Source organism: Bombyx mori, chromosome 6 (assembly GCF_030269925.1).
Source record: "Bombyx mori chromosome 6, ASM3026992v2".
NCBI classification, from domain to species: Eukaryota; Metazoa; Arthropoda; class Insecta; order Lepidoptera; family Bombycidae; genus Bombyx; species Bombyx mori.
The window spans coordinates 12,292,333-12,312,624 of NC_085112.1; the positions used below are offsets into that span (position 1 = coordinate 12,292,333).

The window sequence follows — 20,292 nt, forward strand, 5'->3', positions numbered from 1 at the left end:
TATGTAGGAGAAAAAAAAGACTTACTAGCTCTGAAAGCTGAATCTATATGTTTCAACAGTTTGAAGAGGAAGCTGTGGTGGCCCCAGAAGAGAGTAAGGAGGGTGGCGGGTGCGAGATATCGCAGCGTCGTCAAAATGGCATCTAACGCCACTGACCACATACCGTGGCGCGATTCGTACTCTGGATATTCCGGGATCGTGCACAGACCTGAAATAAATAGTCTTTAAATAGAAAAGACGTAAGTAATACATCTTATTCCCTAACCCACGAATGGTTAAGTTTTGATTTTGGTGCACTAATTGTTACGATAAAAAAATTATCAATTGTGTCCACCAGTAACCACTTAACACCAGGTGTGCTGTGAGCTCGTCCACCCATCTAAGCAATAAAAAAAAGATGCATTTTTTTCTTACGAATGCTCAGACAAGCTTCCGGTCCGCGTTCAGTTAAGTGAACACTGGAGCGCAATAGACATTACAACGTGGATGCCGCGTTCCATCTCGGTATATCAGTTCGAAGTCTATAGTTCATTGTATGACGGCAAGCCATGATTCAAACATGACTTCTTTTCGGCTGATTAGGCAAAATGGTGGGACCTATTCACACAAACTCAAAATAAGCCTTAGCATAGTAAAAACACCACGAGATTGAACATAGTGTTCAATGTAGTACGTACAAAATATACCTCCATAGATTCCAAGTTTCCGGTTTGGAATATTTGAAGTAAAAGCCGGACGACCTAATTTTAGCCTCTAATGAATTAAGTTACAATTGAAACAAGAGACGATTTCTCCTTTAAGATCTATCATTGCTCGACCACCGGTACTGTAATTAGAGACTTTAATCTTAGGGTAAATTAGAAAATCATACTCATAACGCAATTGTGATAGCACCAATGATGACTTTCACAACAAAAAAAAAATTATACACGTACTCCGCGTACGCAAATTTTCTATAAAATTTGCATTTTATTTTACCAGTTTCTAGTCTCTATATATAAAAATGAATTTCTGTTCGTTAATCTCGCTAAAACTCGAGAACGGTTGGACCGATTTGGCTAATTTTGGTCTTGAATTATTCGTGAAAGTCCAGAGTAGGTTTAAAAGGTAGATAAATATAAAAATGCTAGGAATTAATAAAAAATAAACAAAATGTTTTTCCTTTTGTTTGTTTTAAGTTTATTTTATACAAAAGTTTAGGTCTTTTAGTTATCGATTGAAGCACTACGAAGTCTGCCAGGTCAGCTACTTGTTAATAAAATTATAATGATAATTACGAATACTCTGTTTTAGTTCATTATCCAATACTAACCGACTCTTCTGTTGTGACGTACGCACAACACATTCCTCTCGAAATGTTTTTCTAAATCTTTCAAATTGTCCGACATGATGTTAAAACTATTTTTCCGACGCCATTCTCTGTACCAAATTGATATAAAATATTGGTTCGATTTAAAATTAAATAGGTTGTTTACTTTGCTATATGACGCTTCGGGTATGGGATTTGACAAAAAGACATTTTATATTAATACTAGAATTTACAATTAAAATATTTAATATTAATATCTCGATTGGTGTCATATAATAATTAAATTAGAATTTTCTATATGCATGCGAATACGACAAAAAAATATTTGTGTATTTGAAAAAGAAGGTTTTATTTAACCTTTTTTTTAATTGTTATATTATTTCCAATTTAATCTCTTATGTATTTTTAATATTATGTAATTTAAAATAATGCTGAGAAGTCTTTAATTTGTAAACAAAGGTTAGATTTGATTTAGAAAAAAAAATTAACACTATTTTTTGATAAATCTTAAATGATTAATATTAGTGTTTTTTTTATTTAGTAGAAAAACTTCATTAGTCTTCTCACTTAGATTTTTTTATTTATTTAAATAATTAACCAAAAAAATAATCTTATCGTTTTTGGTCAAACCACATTCCGCTATCACAATATAAATATTGAATTTTAGTGTTGAAGTTTTGGTCCAGTTTTGTTATAAATTACTTTAGTATTGATTATTTTATCAAAAAAAAAAAAGCAGTAGGTAAGTATGTATGTTACGCAAAACGTATTCGTATCTTGATTTCACTTAAGCACCTATGATTTACAAACGCTTTCAATTACAAACACGAAATAAAAAAAAAAAAAAAAAAAAAAAAACCAACACACACATGTCTCGTAATCAAAACAACACTACTACATTATAATATCAATATCACGAAAACATTGACAACTTACTTCAAGCAGCCAAATCCAATAATCCTTATCGCGGACGATGCAATTTTGATAGCTCGTATGCAAAAAAAAAAACTACTCTCGTCAATATGAAACCGGCTCCAATCGAGACAAACGACCAACTATACTTTATGGACCTCTCTCAAAAACTGCCTTATCTTATCTTCAATGAGATCACCGCACACATATCTCGTTAAAAACGACTGTTCAGTTTCAATGAACGATAAAAATGTATAATCTATTTAATTTGTACGTCCAGGTGTGGTGGCTGTTAATAAAACTAATAAACTTCAACGCTTCACGCTATGACTATCACCAAATGTATGGTGTGCAAAGAAATTTTTTACCGCCTCTTGCGCGACCCTTTCTCATTTTGACCAAATATTTGTGGTAGGGCGTAGGTAGGAGGCAGTTAGGTAAATATTGTAGGTTCGCTTAACAGTTGGCAGCGGTTTGGCTGTGCCCCTGGCATTGCTCATGTCCGTTAGCGACGGTAACTACTCACCATCAGGTGGGTCGTATGCTCGTCTACCTACAAGGGCAATACAAAACAAGGTGGTACCGCAACCCTACCTATTGTTAATATAATATAATATATTCGTCTGTTTCGATTTGGAGAGTAACACAGCAGCGTTGAAAAATAATCGAGAAAATGTTATTGTCTCCTTGTGTCCTGCTGAATTATTTTAAGTTGGACTACTAACATCTACATTTAAACTAAAAGAAATCTTATTATACTTTGATTGTCTCTTAATAAAGACATACCGTAAATTATCAACGACAATCTCACAAATCTTAGAAAATATTGATTTAGTCATATTGAATTTTGATGGATGGATGCGGAGATTCAAAGATTTATATGTACTTGAAAAAGTTATGGGATTTTTGTAATTCATATTTGAGTCAGTCGAACAATAAAAATAACAAAATAAACAAACAAAACTCGAACAAACCTGATTTCGAACTCTTTATCTAGATGTTAATAAACTTACAGACACACTTATTGTCTAAGCAACTATCCAGTGAAACAAAACAAAAATGAACTATTTCTTTGGGTATAAGCATTAGTAATTTGTTTACTAAATAAAAATAATTGGATAATTGGATTTGAATTTGGGCAACAATTTTCCACTCATCAAACACAGTTATAGACTAATTAGGATTTATTTATAGCATATTGATTTGTTTAAGCCAAAAAATATATATAACTATAATTTAAACTAGCGCATATTGTCTATATCGGATAAATTTTGTGTTATTTAGCTGATTCACATACCATGCACGGGCATGTGCAGTAATAATTATTCAATTCAAGCGCGTTACCAATACAAAGTTTAAATAACAGACATATTGTTGTCTACATGAAAATACCTCATTAATGGCTCTTGAGTGTTATTTGTTCGCAGTATCTAAGGAATTTCATTGTTTATTTACCGCGTAATCACACGTTTTTATGCCAATTTAGGCGAGTCCGATAATGTAAAAGGCATTGATAAAAACGTATTTTAAATATATTGCTTCATTCGATTTAAATTGTGCCTGATTATTGAGATTTTTATCAGATTAATTATTGTATTCTGTCTAGAGAGTTTCGTTAACATAATTTAGTTTCAAAAAATAAAGGGCATGTATTTTATTTACTTTTCATTAATTCACTCTCCATGCCATGAGGTTGAAGTTCCATTTGCATTGTTTGACCCATCATTTAAACTAAAACGCATTGTGGTACACCGACCCGCGCTAAATTATTCTACCATCAAAATTTTGACATATCGCAAATCCTTATTTCTAAAAAATTCATAATTCAATTATAAATTAGTGACAATCGACGATCGATGACACTTAATGGTATTTTAATGTTTCAACGAATCATTTAGTAAAATTGAAGTATCAGTAAATTTTAAAGTTATTTAGATTACGAAAACAATAAAACATATTATTTGGAAATAATAAGACATTGATTGTCTGTAGTTCCGACTATTTTACCGCGTACCGGATACGACCCCCATTCCGAGTAAATACACACGCAGTCTTGAGTTCTTTGTGTATTACTATGTTCCCGACACTATTAGCATAGTAGAAATTATTGACATAGGCTGTTCAATGTGGAACATAACTGTATTTAGCTTGAAATCTGTCTATGTCGTTAAAAAAATTGTATTCATATGCTTTTCCTCTATGCGGTCCTAATAATACATCCGACACTGGTCAACTTTGGTACAATTGCTATTGGTACTCCAGGAATGATTTATTTAATAGTACCGCTGATTTACGATAGAAGACGCGCGAGTAGTCTCTCTCTTTGTCTCTCTCTTCCTAGCTATTCATCCTACATGGTGGGAGAGTCAGCTTTCATTATTTTTCTCCACTATTTCGCTCTGTCTTCGTCTCGTCTCTGTATTCTCGTCAGTAACATTGCATTCCCTTTTGTCCTTCAGCACCACTACAGCGCGAGTTGTTCCATTATATTGTATTACTATGTTTTTCATACAATTACCGATATTCGCAATTGAGCGTGACCGGGTTTCTTTAGTTTCAGAAAAACAATTGAATTACTAAATATAGTAAAATCGTGAATGATTTTTGTTTATGCATTTTCCGTTAACGATCTGTACAATGGCTCAACGAATTGGGATGGGTTTTTCAGTGATTTGTTAAAGTAAACATACCTAAGCATTAGAGTTTTGATTCGAATATGTTGGATATGTAAAGAAGATGATAAATTTTGAACAAAAGCTTACAAAATTAGATGTTTCATCGTAAACTGTTTAAATGTTTTTATTTTGGAAAATAAATATATCAGAATGTAATTGGTTGTATGCAATACGAGTGTTACTCAAAGGATGGTAACAAATTAAAAAAAATACTCTTTAAAAAATAATTTTGTTAGAAACTCAAGCATAACGATTGCTTTTTTTTCCTTCCTTAGCTGGTAGCCTTGAGAGGCTATTCCAGCGTAACCGTAACTAGTAGGTGAGCTCACGGGGCTCAAACCTGACGACGTTGCTAACACGAACCCTAGCAAGAGCCGTGCTTCGCAGAATCTACCACCGGATCGGAAACGCGGCCCACTCAGAAGATCCGGTGAGAAACTCAGTGGGCTGTGTCTGAGAGAGACGATTGCTATGAAACAATAAATATATCAGAATGTAATTGGTTGTATGCAATACGAGTATTACTCAAGGGCTGGTTACAAATTAAAAAAAAACTCTTTAAAAATAATAATAAAATAAAAATTTTGTTAGAAATTCAAGCGTGACGATTGCCATGAAATAATAAACTACTTTATACGCCAACAATTCTAAGTAAATAAAAAAAAAGTTAAACGAGGACTTATGGATTAGGCTTTAATATAATAAAAAAAATACCTTGAAAATAGAGATGGAAGGCCACAGAACACAGATATGAAATGAAAATAAAATTATTCCACACCATTTTAAATCTTATATCAATACATATAAAATCGTTTTAAACACTGAAATCGATAAGAGATTACGTCGAAACATGAGTGATCATCTCAATGTTACCGATCACATGTTTGGAGCTGTTTTCTCACATGATCTACAAAGTTTAGTTTTACACATCATCGCTTCATGCATTTTATATCGTCTCTGATTCCGTAATTAAAACTTTTATGTTTTAATGTACAGGCATGACTATGTCTATTATATGTCTACTCTATGACTGCCAATACTCTTAAAATATTCAAAAAGTCGTGAATAATTTAATGGAAATAATAAACGCTAGTTTAAACCGTACGTAACCCATAATGTGAATAGATTGTCATATTTGATTCCAATCACAAAGTACAGAACTGTTATTGCAGGAAGAATACTTTTGTTTTAACAGGCCAAACGCCATGATGGACACCATGAATCCATGGCACACTTTCCTAGTAGGGCCACACCGGTATATAAAAAATCGTCCAAAATTCGTTAAGGTGTTATTTTATTGCAAATATCGTCAGGAAATAACTCAAAAATAATGGGCGATTTCCGGAAACAGTGACTACTTCGAGAGATCTCCAATGCACTGGTCACTCCGTGGGTTAAGCATGGTTTCTAGTCTAACGTTAACAGTGATAATGTAAATTTAAAATAAAACTGTTAACTTATTGAGATCGATACGGGGTTTCCTAAATTCAAAGCGTAAGCTACCTAAAATATAATTTCATACAAATTGTTCGTTCACTCCTTATCTGGCTCAATCGATTGTATTGTTATTTATAAAACAATGAAAAAAATACTTTGGATCCGTTCATTAGTCATGAAACTATTTTAAATTACTCATTAAAAACATTATTTTTGAAGAATCAAGGTAAGAAATAAATAAAAATAGTTGACGGAAATATCGAAAAATTGGAATAAAAATATCATTAATTTATTGAGTATTATTAACCTACACCGTTTAGATTATATATTTATAATTGAATAACTGACGAATTACTTAACAAAAAATTTCACATCTTAATTGAAATAACTTAATTTTAAATAGACATTACACGCACGAGAAAACAACGTTCCGAGTTACGACTATGAAAGCAATGAAATTACAATCGCTAATAAGTCACGGAATAACTAAAATATATTTAAAAAAAAAAACAAAACAAAACAAACCCACATCCGCCTTACATCTCATTTCGTTTTCAAACTAACTAACCGTAAAACCTCAATGTGATAACAAACATTTTTACATAACTAAATTATTTACACTAATTACTTTCACGTTTATGTAAGCTATGATTTTTCTTATCTAAACAAGACCAAAACTTCAACAAATTTGTATATAAAAGTATTCGCCAGAGCTATATAGGTATAACACGGAAATTCTCGCGTGAAGTGACTTATTTTTTACTGTTTATGTTTCAAACAAAATATGTTAAAATTCAATAGAATTTACGCACAAAACCGCGCATGCACGTATCTTCGTACCTACTGTCGTTTATCTATGGTAATAATCTTCTTATCAATTGTCTTATATCAGTTGATGTGGTGTGGTACAGTTTGTATAAAACGAAAAGTTACTATCAATATTATTGTACTAAGCCATGAACACGTTCGAATGTCTATGGGCTTTACCACTGAATACTAGTAGACTAAGCTAAATAAATACCATACTAAATAAATAAAAACAGTACAAAAGACGTATGTAACTTTCCTTACAAGAACTCGTGAAAGCAAATACAATTTTACAATTATTATGCAATTAAATTCGTATTAGTTATGAATATTGATTCAATAATAGATAACGGACTGCAATTAATCCGTTCTTTATCTATTGTAGTTCTAAGAAACATCATATTGTGTTTTAATTTAAATTTATTATGAACGCAATGACCACGCAAGCATTTTTTTTGTTATAGTAATTAATTATTTATCGATCAGCCCAGTGTGGAATGCTTTCCAACGAGGGATTTCAATAATTCTTAGAACACATTGGAAACTAACCTGATACCAATAGCTCAACGGACATTTTGGGGATAATGACGAAGAGATGATGTTTCGCAGAGCGGGTGATATTGTTCGGTACAAGGACGGTTCGATTTTTTTTCCTACCTATGCTGATAGCCTTGAGAGGCTATTTCAGCTTCGCCCTAACGTGTCGGTAAGCTCGTGGGGCTCAAACCGGAGTGTTGTTGTTAACACTGAGCAAGAGCAGTGCTTCGCAGAATCTATCACCGGATCGGAAACGCGATCCATTGAGAAGATCCGGCGAGAAACTCAGTGGGCTTTATCTATGGGTTAATTCGTTCGTCGAGCCCTTTGTCGCAAGCGACGGGTTCGACGAGGATGGTGACCGGAATTTTGTCGTTCGGAACTAGTATATATGCTTATCTTGAAAATGTCGTAAGCGAGATTCAGGCATCTGTCAAATATCTTGTGTTCTGTGATGGCTACCAGTCACAGACATCGCAAACTAAACGCCATCGCCCTTGCCAATTTCAATAAGAAAATTATGTTTGTGTGAAAAACGTGTGTCACGTAATTTTCTTTCCATTAAAGTATCATAATTAATTAAAGACAGACAAGTGATAACATTTGCATACGTTACATTAAATTCAAATGATTGCATTATCTCATGCCTAAATTATTTTACCGGAAACGTTTGATGAAAAAAAAAAATTACGCGCTCAAATAATATCAGACTTAATTTCTTATTGCAGTTATAAATCGATTTTAATCAAGGAAATATAGAGGTGTTAATTATTCAAACGCTTTCGATTTTGCTTGTTCGCGTGAGTGTTACAGATTAGCGTCAAACGTCAATGATGTTTCGCACACGAGTAGTGAAGTGAAAATGTAAACAGTACAGCGACTTGTATAGCTTTATTTCTAATTGCTTATATGTGTAGACGAGTTCACAGCCCGCCTGGTGTTAAGTGGTTTCTGGAGCCCATAGACATCTACAACGTTAATGCGTTACATAATATCAATATTCTACTATTTTTATTGATTGCGTAGGATCACGGAATAGATAAATAAGGATTTTATGTTTTAGACAAATAATATTGTAATTAGTTGGTAATTTCGACTTACCGATCGAAAGATATACCTCCTCGCTCTATACTTGAGGTCTGATTTTTTGTTTTACAAGTTATAATTGCACAACACGGCACTATAAAGCGGAGATCTGTTCGCCCAAGTAGTCCGAAGCGCACTAAACGCGGCGAATGAAAGAATCGGTCGATTTATGTTTGTAGAATCATAACTGTGGCACGCTTGCCCCGCCTACATTACCATTCCAACCTTATTTATCTATTCCGTGCGTAGGATGATGGAACTGTAAAACCCATCAGTCGTTGCGATACCTACTATCTTGCGGTCTATTGTGAATATTACAAAAATTGAATATATCTTTTCTAGATCTCATTTATGACGTGAATTGTGAAACTCTATTTGGATAGATATCGATGTATAATACAGTTTTCTGTCTTCAGCGTAATCAGTAGTTGTATAGTAAAACATAGAGTTCCATCCTCCTGTGTGCAGTTCCTACGGGCTGACCTGGTCATCATTCTCATGGAACCCGTCGCTTGCGACGAAGGGCTTGGTGAGTGAATTAACCCACAGACAGCCCACTGAGTTTCTCGCCGGATCTTCTCAGTGGGTCGCGTTTCCGATCCGGTGGTAGACCCTGCGAAGCACTGCTCTTACTAGGGCTAGTGTTAGCAACTTTGACAGGCTTGAACCCCATGAGCTCACCTACTTGTTAGGGTTACGCTGAAATGGCCTCTCAAGGCCATCAGCTTAGGTAGGAAAAAAGGGTCGGATCAGTTACATGGCCTATTCAGTGCTAGTACCTATTAGTGCCTACTTTATTAAACATTCAATTAAAAATACAGCAAAAGTATCGACTATATGCAATGACTACAATATTCATAATACATAGAGCAGCTTTCTTTTTGTATTATAAATCAACACTCAAGGAAATTATTTGAAGCCTTTAGCGGAACATTACTGTAAAATAATGGATTCCGTTTGATAAATATAGTTTCCGCTATTCCCGTGGTCTGAACCAAATTATGTTTAAATTAGATTACGGTATGCACGGTACGTGAGCTATGGACAATTCTGTTTTCCCACAAATTGTTAGTAACGCCGAGAACTTTGTAGGTAGAAACATTTATTCTAATTCGTCTTAATTTTGTATTCCCTTTGTAGTTAGCCAAGCCTAAGGGCTATTTGATTTACCATAGTTTATAAACGTCAGCAAAGCTAGAAGTATAGCCAAGTTACTGCCTAAAATGTTAAACAGACTTGGCCACTCTAGACCTCATTGGTTCGGATCCCACACTAACGGTGCTTTTAGGTACCTCAAGCACCGGTCATCGTTCTCGTCGAACCCATCACTTGCGCCGAAGGGCTCGGCGAGTAAACTAACCCACAGACACAGCTCATTGAGTTTCTCGCCGGATCTTCTCAGACTGCTCTTGCTAGGGTCAGTGTTAGCAACTTCACCATTCGCCAGGTTTAAGTCCCGTGAGCTCACCTACTTGTTCGGTAACGCTGACATAGACCCTTAAGGTATAATAGTATAGTATAGTATAATTGTAATGAATACATACATAAAAATGTTATAGAAATACATCCTAATAGTTTAATGAAACCTCGGATTAATTCTCACAAATAAGAAAATTACTTGGCATTTCACAAAAAAAAAAAAAAAAACTTTCTTTATAAGCGATACTGTTCGTAATTATACGTGTGCATTCTGAAAACACTTCGGATCGAGTATTATTCATATAAACGACGATTAACCACGATTCATGTTTTTCATTGTTTACGTAATCGAGACATGCCATTGGCCGATTGGCCCTTGTCCACGCTGGACGTTTTGAATCGCAACGATTTTGATACTGAATCTATACACTGAAATCTATATATTAATACGTGAAGCAAAAACTTTGTATCCCTTTTTACGAAAATTGCGCGGACGGAGGAGTATGAAATTTTCCACACTTATAGAGAATATAGAGAAGAAGTGCACAATGCTCATATTTTTTTTAAATAATGAATAAAAGATACATTAAATCGATAAAGAAAACATTACACACACTACATACCATGTATTTGACGCACACACGCATGCATACTATTTATTGTCACACTTTTGTTCTTGACGTCTGTTGTCAAATTGAGATTAAATATTGTTTGTCTTTGTTAATATTTTTTATAGTGTAGTCTTGGCGAAATTTGTGATTATAGAAGTATAAAATACAATCATAATAGTGTAAAAACTTACAATTCCAATTAATTATAGTCGAATTTCGACTACTGCGGGACCTCTAGTAATTATAATAGTGTCCAAAAAGTTGAACACGCTTAAATCTGTAATCTTGACATTACTGAAGAGTTACTATACAAAATTTGAGTGCTTAATTTGGGCGCTAGCTTTGTATTGTTTAAGATATTTTATTATGTCTCATGTTTTCAAAAAGAAGCAAGTAAACCAACCGTGTAATTATTACTTATCAAGTTTCCGTAAAACATAAAGAAAATTTTACTATATTGATATCTTTCATAATCCTTTTACATTTACATGGTAATTGTTGCTCTTATGTCTACTCCAATGATCCATCTTCGAACTAATTTCAGACTGGTTGGAGTTTCCCAAACCCAAAACAGATTTTAACTTCTACCTCAAATTGTGTTACGTAAGCTTCGTTTTTTTTTGTTTACAAGTCAATCACTACCTCGGGTGCCTCTCTAGAGTTTGCTGTAAGAGATTTCACGCGAATAGGAAGAAAATAGGTGAATTTTAGTACTATCTCTAAATAATTCGCTATGCAAGTAAAACTAGTTAACTTTCACGATCAAAAAAGTGGGACGAAGCTAGCTGTCTTTTGTTTTAATTTCTGTAAAATATTCGTTTGCTAAAAGGTTAATTATTATTTGTGGTTTTCTGTTCAGGTCGAAATAGTAAGCAGAATACGCAGGGTAAGAGAAAGAACGACTCTGTTACTAACATATCCTAAGTACTTCCAGAGCTACGACGTGACGTAACGTGAAATTCATAAATGACTATTATTAACAGTGATGGGACTGGCGTGTAGTTACTGCTTCAATTTACCGCTAAGTAGTCAGAATTAGTCAAGCATTTTCAGTTAAAAATGTAGTAAGGACGTTATACAATGTGATCGACTTTGTATCTCACGTATCAAGGTGAGCTGCCCTAGATCTTCAGTATCTCGACACGTCCCAGCTAGTTCATTAAGAAAAAAAACACACATAATACTGTTACTTTTTTTTTGCATTGACAGTTGTACGGGCTCACATTCCACCTGTTGTTAAGTGTTTACCGGAGCCCATAGAAATCTATAACGTAAATGCTGCCACCCACCTTGAGATATGAGTTCTAAGGTATCATGTAGTTACAACGGCTGCCCCCCCTTCAAACCGAAACGCATTACTGCTTTACGGCTGAAATAGGCAGGATGTTGGTACCTACCCGTGCGGATTCACAAGAGGTCCTACCACCAGTAAAGTATTTTTGAGTATCAACTTAAATATAATATTTGACAAAATCGCTACGATTTCTTGTAACAATGTGAACGAACTCTTATGCAGCGGCCGTATTTACGACGTACTGACAGTCTCTTCCTCCATTACTGGGCTATTACAATAAGAAATACTGCAAGAATTTGAATATCGCAGCGATAAAAAGCAATGATATGCCATATACGAATTATTGTTACATAAAGTTTTGTAACCGACGTTATATTTTAGATGGTAACTGTTATGGAGAAGTTGTTGAATAATAGTTTTACTAGTTTAATATCTTTTTTTGCCGCGGATCTAATCGTGTCTCGTGAGCGGTGTGTACAGGCTTTTGTAAATGCGTTATGCTAATATTTTCAAGTATTTAGACTGTGGTTCGTATATCATGTTTTGATATCAAAATCGTTTCCTAGTCACGGATTCGTTTGTTCCTATATGAGTGTTTATTTCGCTATTATTTAGTGAAGTTAGATCAAATGCTGAAATATATATTTTTAAGCTATTGCATAGCTTTTATCTTGGGCCTTGCGCGCAGCGGCCGAAGTTTTGAAGTCATCGTGGCCTAAAAGATAAGACGTCCGGTGCATTCGTGTTGAAGCGATACAACGGTGTTCGAATCCCGCAGGTGGGTACCAATTTTTTTGATGAAATACGTACTCAACAAATGTTCACGATTAACTTCCACGGTGAAGGAATAACATTGTGTAATAAAAGTAAGACCCGCAAAATTATAATTTGCGTAATTACTGGTGGTAGGACCTGTTGTGAGTCCGCGCGGATAGGTACCACCGCCCTGTCTATTTCTGCCGTGAAGCAGTAATGCGTTACGGTTTGAAGGGTGGGGCAGCCGTTGTAACTATACTGAGACCTTACAACTTATATCTCAAGGTGGGTGGCGCATTTACGTTGTAGATGTCTATGGGCTCCAGTAACCAGTTATCACCAGGTGGGCTGTGAGCTCGTCCACACATCTAAGCAATAAAATAAAATAAAAACATGAATTTCCGTAACGAAAAAAACCTTACACCCCTCACTCCGCCTACCATGTAGCTCGCGTTCAACACATTCACACGTTGCGCTTGTGTAGTGTTTGTGAATAACCGCGTGGCGTTACGTCACACTGCATGCGCATCATGAAAAGTCTGCCCATCTCTCTCTCGCGCGGTCTAGCTTATGAGTGTGAAGGGGACAGTTAATGTTTTGCTTTTATTAATATTTAATATAGCGTGGTCTTGTTTTATTATTGTTTTAATATTAAATCATCATTGTCTAATTATAATTGCATAAGTTGATAAAAAATGCTATGCAATAGCTTTACCACGGCAGTTCCCGAGTGCCACACGTTTTTTTTTTTTTAATAGTAATAACTGGTTAAATCACGTAAATACGTTACTAATCAGACACGAAGGTGGAAATATTGATTGTGTAATATCTGTTCCGCCCTTCAGATCGGCAGGGATGACAGCTTCGTGACAGAAATAGACAGGTGGTACCTTCACGTACGAGTTCACGCCTACGTTCAACTAACAGGAAAATGTTAGACACTTTAATGACATACTAGAGGTCCCGCAGTAGTCGAAATTCGACTATAATTAATTGGAATTGTAAGTTTGTACACTATTATGATTGTATTTTATACTTCTATAATCACAAATTTCGCCAAGGCTACACTATAAAAAAATATTAATACAGACAAACAATATTTAATCTATTCTCAATTTGCCCACAGACGTCAAGAACAAAAGTTTGACAATAAATAGTATGAATGCGTGTGTGCGTCAAATACATGGTATGTAGTGTGTGTAATGTTTTCTTTATAGATTTAATGTATCTTTTATGCATTATTTCAAAAAAATATTAGCATTGTGCACTTCTTCTCTATATTCTCTATAAGTGTGGAAAATTTCATACTTCTCCGTCCGCGCAATTTTCGTAAAAAGGGATACAAAGTTTTTGCTTCACGTATTAATATATAGATATGACGATACATTAAATTCTCTTTACCAGTATCTCAACAACAACTATCTATCTAGTATTTCGATAACTATTAAAATTTAATTACACTCCAATGTGACCATCGATAATTGTACTTTAATGGTATTATGACGGGAATCTTCCAAGAGACAGAAGCAAAAAACGTGATAACAACAACTGTTGCAAGTTTAGAAGCCTCCACTAAATCACTCAGCTCCAAGACCGTGACTAAGTGACTATAGTAATATCAATACTGGGATTAGCAAGTACCAGTGCTGCTGCTACTAGGCTGCACTAAAAGTATCGGGAATGGAATATTTCCACTGTTCCTGTCATATTAAAATCTTTTTAATTGAAAACTTCTTGGATTTCAAAATCGAATACCATTTATTTATTTAAAAAAAGATTCTCGGTCTTGTCACGAGGTTTTGTCAAACTTGTTTAGTCGTTGAGAAAATGGAATTGACTCGAGAAAATTCAAGAGCGATGATTTATTATGACTTAGTGGTAGTGGACTAAGTGGTTTAACACAAAAACAGTGTGTTGACCGGATGATTTCTGCATTTGGTGATGAAGCCCCATCCAAAACCACAATTTATCGCTGGTTTGCCCGTCAAGGTCGTCCAAAAACTGCAGTCACCCAAGAAAACGTTGATGCTGTGCGTAAGCTGATTGAGGAAGATCGACATGTGACATACCGCGAAATTCAGGCAACTTTAGACATTGGCACGAGTCAAATACAAATAATCTTGCATGAACAATTAGGTGTAAAAAAGTTATTTTCCCGATGGATACCGCATTCGCTCTGTGAAGAGCAAAAAGCGGCTCGCGTTACTTGGTGCGTCAGAGCTCTCGAAACATTCCACGCAGGATCCTCAAATGCTGTATACAACATTGTATCAGGTGACGAATCCTGGATATACGCGTACGAACCCGAAACAAAAAACCAGTCACGAGTTTGGGTGTTCGAAAATGAGTTAAAGCCAACAAAAACTGTTCGTTCACGGAGTGTTGCAGAAAAAATGGTGGCCACGTTTGTCTCCAAAAACCGGCCATGTTACGACTATTCCTCTTGAGGGACAAAGAACGGTTAATGCAGAATGGTATGCTAGCATTTGTTTGCCACAGGTCGTTTCTGAACTCCGTAAAGAGAACTGCAACCGCCGCATCATCCTCCATCACGACAATGCGAGTTCTCACACCGCGCACAGAACAAAAGAGTTTTTAGAGCAAGAAAACATAGAATTATTAGACCATCCGCCGTACAGCCCCGACCTAAGCCCTAATGATTTCTATACTTTCCCTAAATTTAAGAATAAATTGCGTGGACAGAGATTTTCAACACCTGAAGAAGCTGTGGACGCCTACAAAACGGTCATTTTGGAGACCCCAAATTCCGAATGGAATGGTTGCTTCAATGATTGGTTCCATCGTATGGAAAAATGTGTCAAATTTCGCGGAGAATACTTCGAAAAGCAATAAATACATTTTTAAGTAGTAATGTTGTGTCACTTCGTTAATTCCCGAAATTTTCAGTGCCGCCCTCGTACGTCAGTGCCGTGAGTGGTCCGTGGACAGAGCTGCCGTGCCGGATATGCGAGACACTTAAGTTTTCGGGAGAGGGGCTTACCAGTTTCACCACGACAGGTGAGCGAGCACGGGTTCAACATTTTCTTGTAATTAAATTCTTGCTGCATACATGTAATGTGTATATACGAATTGCTTATCACGTAATTTCGAGTTGGTAACATTAAATTGGCTTGTAATTTATGGTACCCTTTTTATTGCTTAGATGGGTGGACGAGCTCACCTGGTGTTAAGTGGTTACTGGAGCCCATAGACATCTACGACGTAAATGTGCCACCCACCTTTAGATATAAGTTCTAAGGTCTCAAGTATAGTTACAGCGGCTGCCCCACCCTTCAAACCGAAACGCATTAAATTAAATTATATTTATTTATTTATTTATTTGCATGTCTTTGATTCTTGTGTTTCAATAAGGTGTGCAAGGAATGTTGATGCCTTTAGTTAATTTTAAATTCGTTTTTTCTCGTCCTAATTTTTCTTAAAGTTTGCTTATGTTTAGCTGAAAGTTGAACAGCCCGGATGCCAACTGCTACTCGAGCGGCTGCGAAGAAGACCTAACAACTCAAGAGCAGCTGCTTCGCGAATGAATCTATTACCGGATCGGAATCGCGAACCGCTAAGAAGATCCGGCGAGAACCTCAGCGGGCTGATGTATGGGTTGGGTTGCACGTCGAACTCTTTGCCGAGTTGGACGTGCGGTTACCCGGGTTCCTAAGCCTGCTCCTAGTGTTAGAGCTGAAGGCGTCTAATATAAGAGTTGTTGGAAAAAAAAAAGGTATAATTTCAAGAAACAACTGTGATTTGTATTAACCTTCACCGCAACAAGGAAAAAAACTAATTAAAAATAAAAACAATTGGCCTATTAAACTAATACTACACTTAATGTTAGTACCACGGCTTAGTGTATGCGGGTAAGATATTTGATTTCACCAGTATTTTCGGAATAAAACTCATTGTCACCCAGGTGGTGCGTGAAAACTCATTAATCCAAAATTTATCTACAATGAACCGTTAATTATAACTGGGTCAGAATGCTGTGAGATCCGTGCACACAGTGCAGCGAACGTTCAGTTGGTTTACTGTTGTTGACAAAAAGAAACAGATATAAACATTTTATGTAACGCAATTATAATTAGTACTTGATTATTGTTGGTTTATCTAATTGTATCCGTTTATTTAAATGTGGATATTTTATCTGGTGATTTTGCCGGTATGAAATAATAACTTAAATCAGTTCCTGTGACTAATGTTTTCTTATTTTTCTCGGGATAATTTTTTTAAATGTACAGTCGAATTAAAGTGTTCGTAAATCAATGACATAATTAACTAGTCTCAGTTCTTTAGTACCCACCCATAGCTGGTTCAAAGATCCTAATTACATCGTTAACTGAATTAAATTCTATGGACTATTTGTTCGCGATTGACTTCCACGGTGAAGGAATAAAATCGTGTAATAAAAATCAAACCCGCAAAATTATAATTGGCGTAATTACTGGTGGTAGGACCTCTTGTGAGTCCGCACGGGTAGGTACCACCACCCCGCCTTTTTCGCCGTGAAGCAGTAATGCGTTTCGGTTTGAAGGGTGGGGGCAGCCGTTGTAACTATACTGAGACCTTAGAACTTATATCTCAAGGTGGGTAGCGCATTTACGTTGTAGATGTCTGTGTCTAGTACCCACTTAACACCAGGTGGGCCGTGAGCTCGTCCACCCATCTAAGCAATAAAATAAAAAAAACATCCGCAAAGAGTGTAACATAAATAGCATTACTGCAAGGTCGTTGCACTAGGTGTATTCTTTCACAAACACGTACTGTGACAACGGTAATCCAATAGTTGGTGAGAGTAAAAAGCGATCGAGCGAGCCCAGGCACGCTTACTTTGTACAATACAAGCTACAAGCGAAAGCGGTTAGAGGTAAAGATGTTTTTGTGCCTATCTATTGCTACTTTTTTTAATGACCTTGTAGGCAAACGATCATACGGCCCATCTGATAGTGACTGGTTACCGTCGCCCATGGACGTGAGCAATGCCGGGGGCATAGTCAAGCTGCTGCTTGCCAAAACTAGCTGGCTAAAGCTAGTAATCTCGAGGGATTATGCTATTATACCATCATTTGTTTTCTTAAAGTCACCACTGAATAATTAGTCTGTTTTGTTATCATATTAAACCCCGTGGAAGTAAAGAACTACTTAAACATACATGGTTAAATAATTTTGTAATGTAATCATACATAATATTTGATTTAAAAAATATATTTTATGTATTCTATTTAGCAACATCTGATCAAACTAAAGTCAAACAAAATGGATACGTTTTTAAGTTCATTCGTATCTTTAAATTGCTTATAAAATTAACCTTAAGCTCTTGTGACTCAGTCTACAAACATAAAATGACTGGAGGCATCGAAGGTCAAAGAAATGCAGTAAGCACAGAGACGTATTCGCGATCATTGAGAAACACTGTGATATTCGATTAGTCACTTATAAACAAATGGTACTTCGTGAATTTTAACGTTTTTATTTTTTATTGTTATTGGAACGAAGTTCCTTATGGGACGATGCGGAGGGGTAACCTAACCGGAAAAAAACGTCCGTAACGTAAGATTTTTATTATTTATGTATAGTCTTAGTATGATGGCTATACAGTGTCTAATATATAGTCTACGTGATGACGGTTATTATTATTATTCAAATAAATAGCTGTTTCTTTGTATATTATTATTATAGATTTTTTATAAATCATTGTGAATAAAATAAAGTTAATAGCTTTGTAAAGTAGTTTTTTTTTATCAATAAAAAATCATAATAAAAAATTTATACCCGAATAATTATTTTCTTTATACCTCGAATAGAAATTAAAAATAATATTATTATAATAAGGAACTTCATTCCTATCCGGTGTTCCACGACACCACACATTTTTATTTATTTATTAGGAATACAATACACATCACAAGCTAAAAAGATACATAAAAAACACAAGTAAAAAGAAACAAAATCAAAAAAGACGCAACAAAATCGAGTTTGTCAAAACGACTTTTAATAATATAGTATTTAAATAATGATAAATACTACCCGATAGTACTACATGTGTCAAAGTCTAGTGCAATTCATGCGAAGGTAACACAAAAACTTTGATGCCTGAATGAGCCTTGTGTTTAAGCTCGCTTTTGTGATCTTCAAGATTGTCTATAATGACACATACGATCTAAGATGTCTATGTTCAAACTAGCGACACAGATCTGTATCTTCCCACAATAATTCACCGCGATTATTAAACGCAGCCAATGACAGAATAGTTATTGATTCTCTTCAACGAGTTATGTGTTAATTTTGAAATCTTTGAAATCGCCAAACCATTTCAAATTCAATTATACTATATTGTTAAAACTGTTCAAGTGTTTTGAAACATTGTAACGTTTATTCTTGGGTAATAATAATACGAAATATAGTTGATGTCACGTTGAGTGGATTTGATTTTACAATAAGAGGTCATCATTCTTTCTTGTGTTTCGACCCAAAAAATTGACAGACCGTTTCATTATTATTTTATATTGTTTAGGTTTGTACAATTGTTTGTAAATACAATTATTGTCTTCTTAAATAGTATACATTAAGAAGATGATCTATACTTTCTTAAATATAAATGATTTTTTTATATTAATGTTGTTTTAAATTTTGGTAAATAGGTTTGTTAAGGTTGCGAAGTGCTATCTATGTACTAATAAATTTACGGTACACCGATAACAATATTTTAAAAACTAAAATTACAACAGTAGGCTTTAGACATTTCTCAATTATCTTTCAGCAAACCATAAGCATAGTATTTTTTTAAAAATACGACGGAATATAAACTAATTTAAAAATAATTAAAGGTAACAACATTCCTACACAGCTTATTGGAATATATGAAACAAAGACATGCAAATTAATAAGCAATTCAATTTTAATAGAAGCATAATAAACTACAAGCCAAATTAATGTTACCAACTCGAAATTACGTGATAAGCAAATACATATAGTTAGTAAGAATTTAATTACAAGAAAATGTTAGACGAAATTGATCTAATTTTAAATGAAGTAATGCCAAATTAAGTTTTGAGGTGACTCACAAGAATTCCGTGCCGTCGGCTTTTGTATGTAGCTTATTCATTTCACGGTAATATTGTTCTAGTAATTATTTATGACGATAATTTAATATTATATACTGTTATTCAGTCGTATTTCGTGTTTTGGAAACTCAATTACAAGCTGAGCTTCGTTCATTTTTCAAACCAAATCTACAACAATGTAACTGTAACTATAAGTATACTTGAGACCTTAGAACTTATATCTCAAGATGGGTGGCGCATTTACGTTGTAGATGTCTATGGGCTCCAGTAACCACTTAACACCAGGTGGGCTGTGAGCTCGTCCACCCATCAAAGCAATAAAAAAATTTTTTTTTAATAAATATGTATTAAGTTTTTTAGATGAAATATTGGTCATTAA

At 34.9% G+C, this 20,292-nt stretch overlaps 1 protein-coding gene and 1 long non-coding RNA gene across 6 annotated transcripts in view; one reads left to right on the top strand and one right to left on the bottom strand.

Annotated features, from left to right (window-relative positions):
- LOC105843010 (uncharacterized) overlaps positions 1-20,292 on the bottom strand; it is a 39,886-nt gene that overhangs the window by 12,821 nt on the left and 6,773 nt on the right. The window contains exons 1-3 of one of the 5 annotated variants that reach the window (XM_012697850.4): positions 7,146-7,183; positions 1,313-1,419; positions 26-208 (exon numbers count right to left, since the gene is read on the bottom strand). In XM_012697850.4, the coding sequence (XP_012553304.2) occupies positions 26-208; positions 1,313-1,388 (259 nt within the window). In that variant the 5' untranslated portion in view covers positions 1,389-1,419; positions 7,146-7,183. Of the gene's footprint in view, positions 1-25; positions 209-1,312; positions 1,490-5,610; positions 5,851-7,141; positions 7,184-20,292 lie in introns of those variants that run through there. The other 4 variants (XM_062669149.1, XM_062669150.1, XM_012697849.4 and 1 more) reach the window with 4 other exon arrangements.
- LOC119628624 (uncharacterized) lies at positions 97-18,576 on the top strand. Its single transcript, XR_005244784.2, has 3 exons — positions 97-239; positions 15,751-15,861; positions 16,301-18,576. It is a non-coding gene; the product is annotated as an uncharacterized LOC119628624 (long non-coding RNA).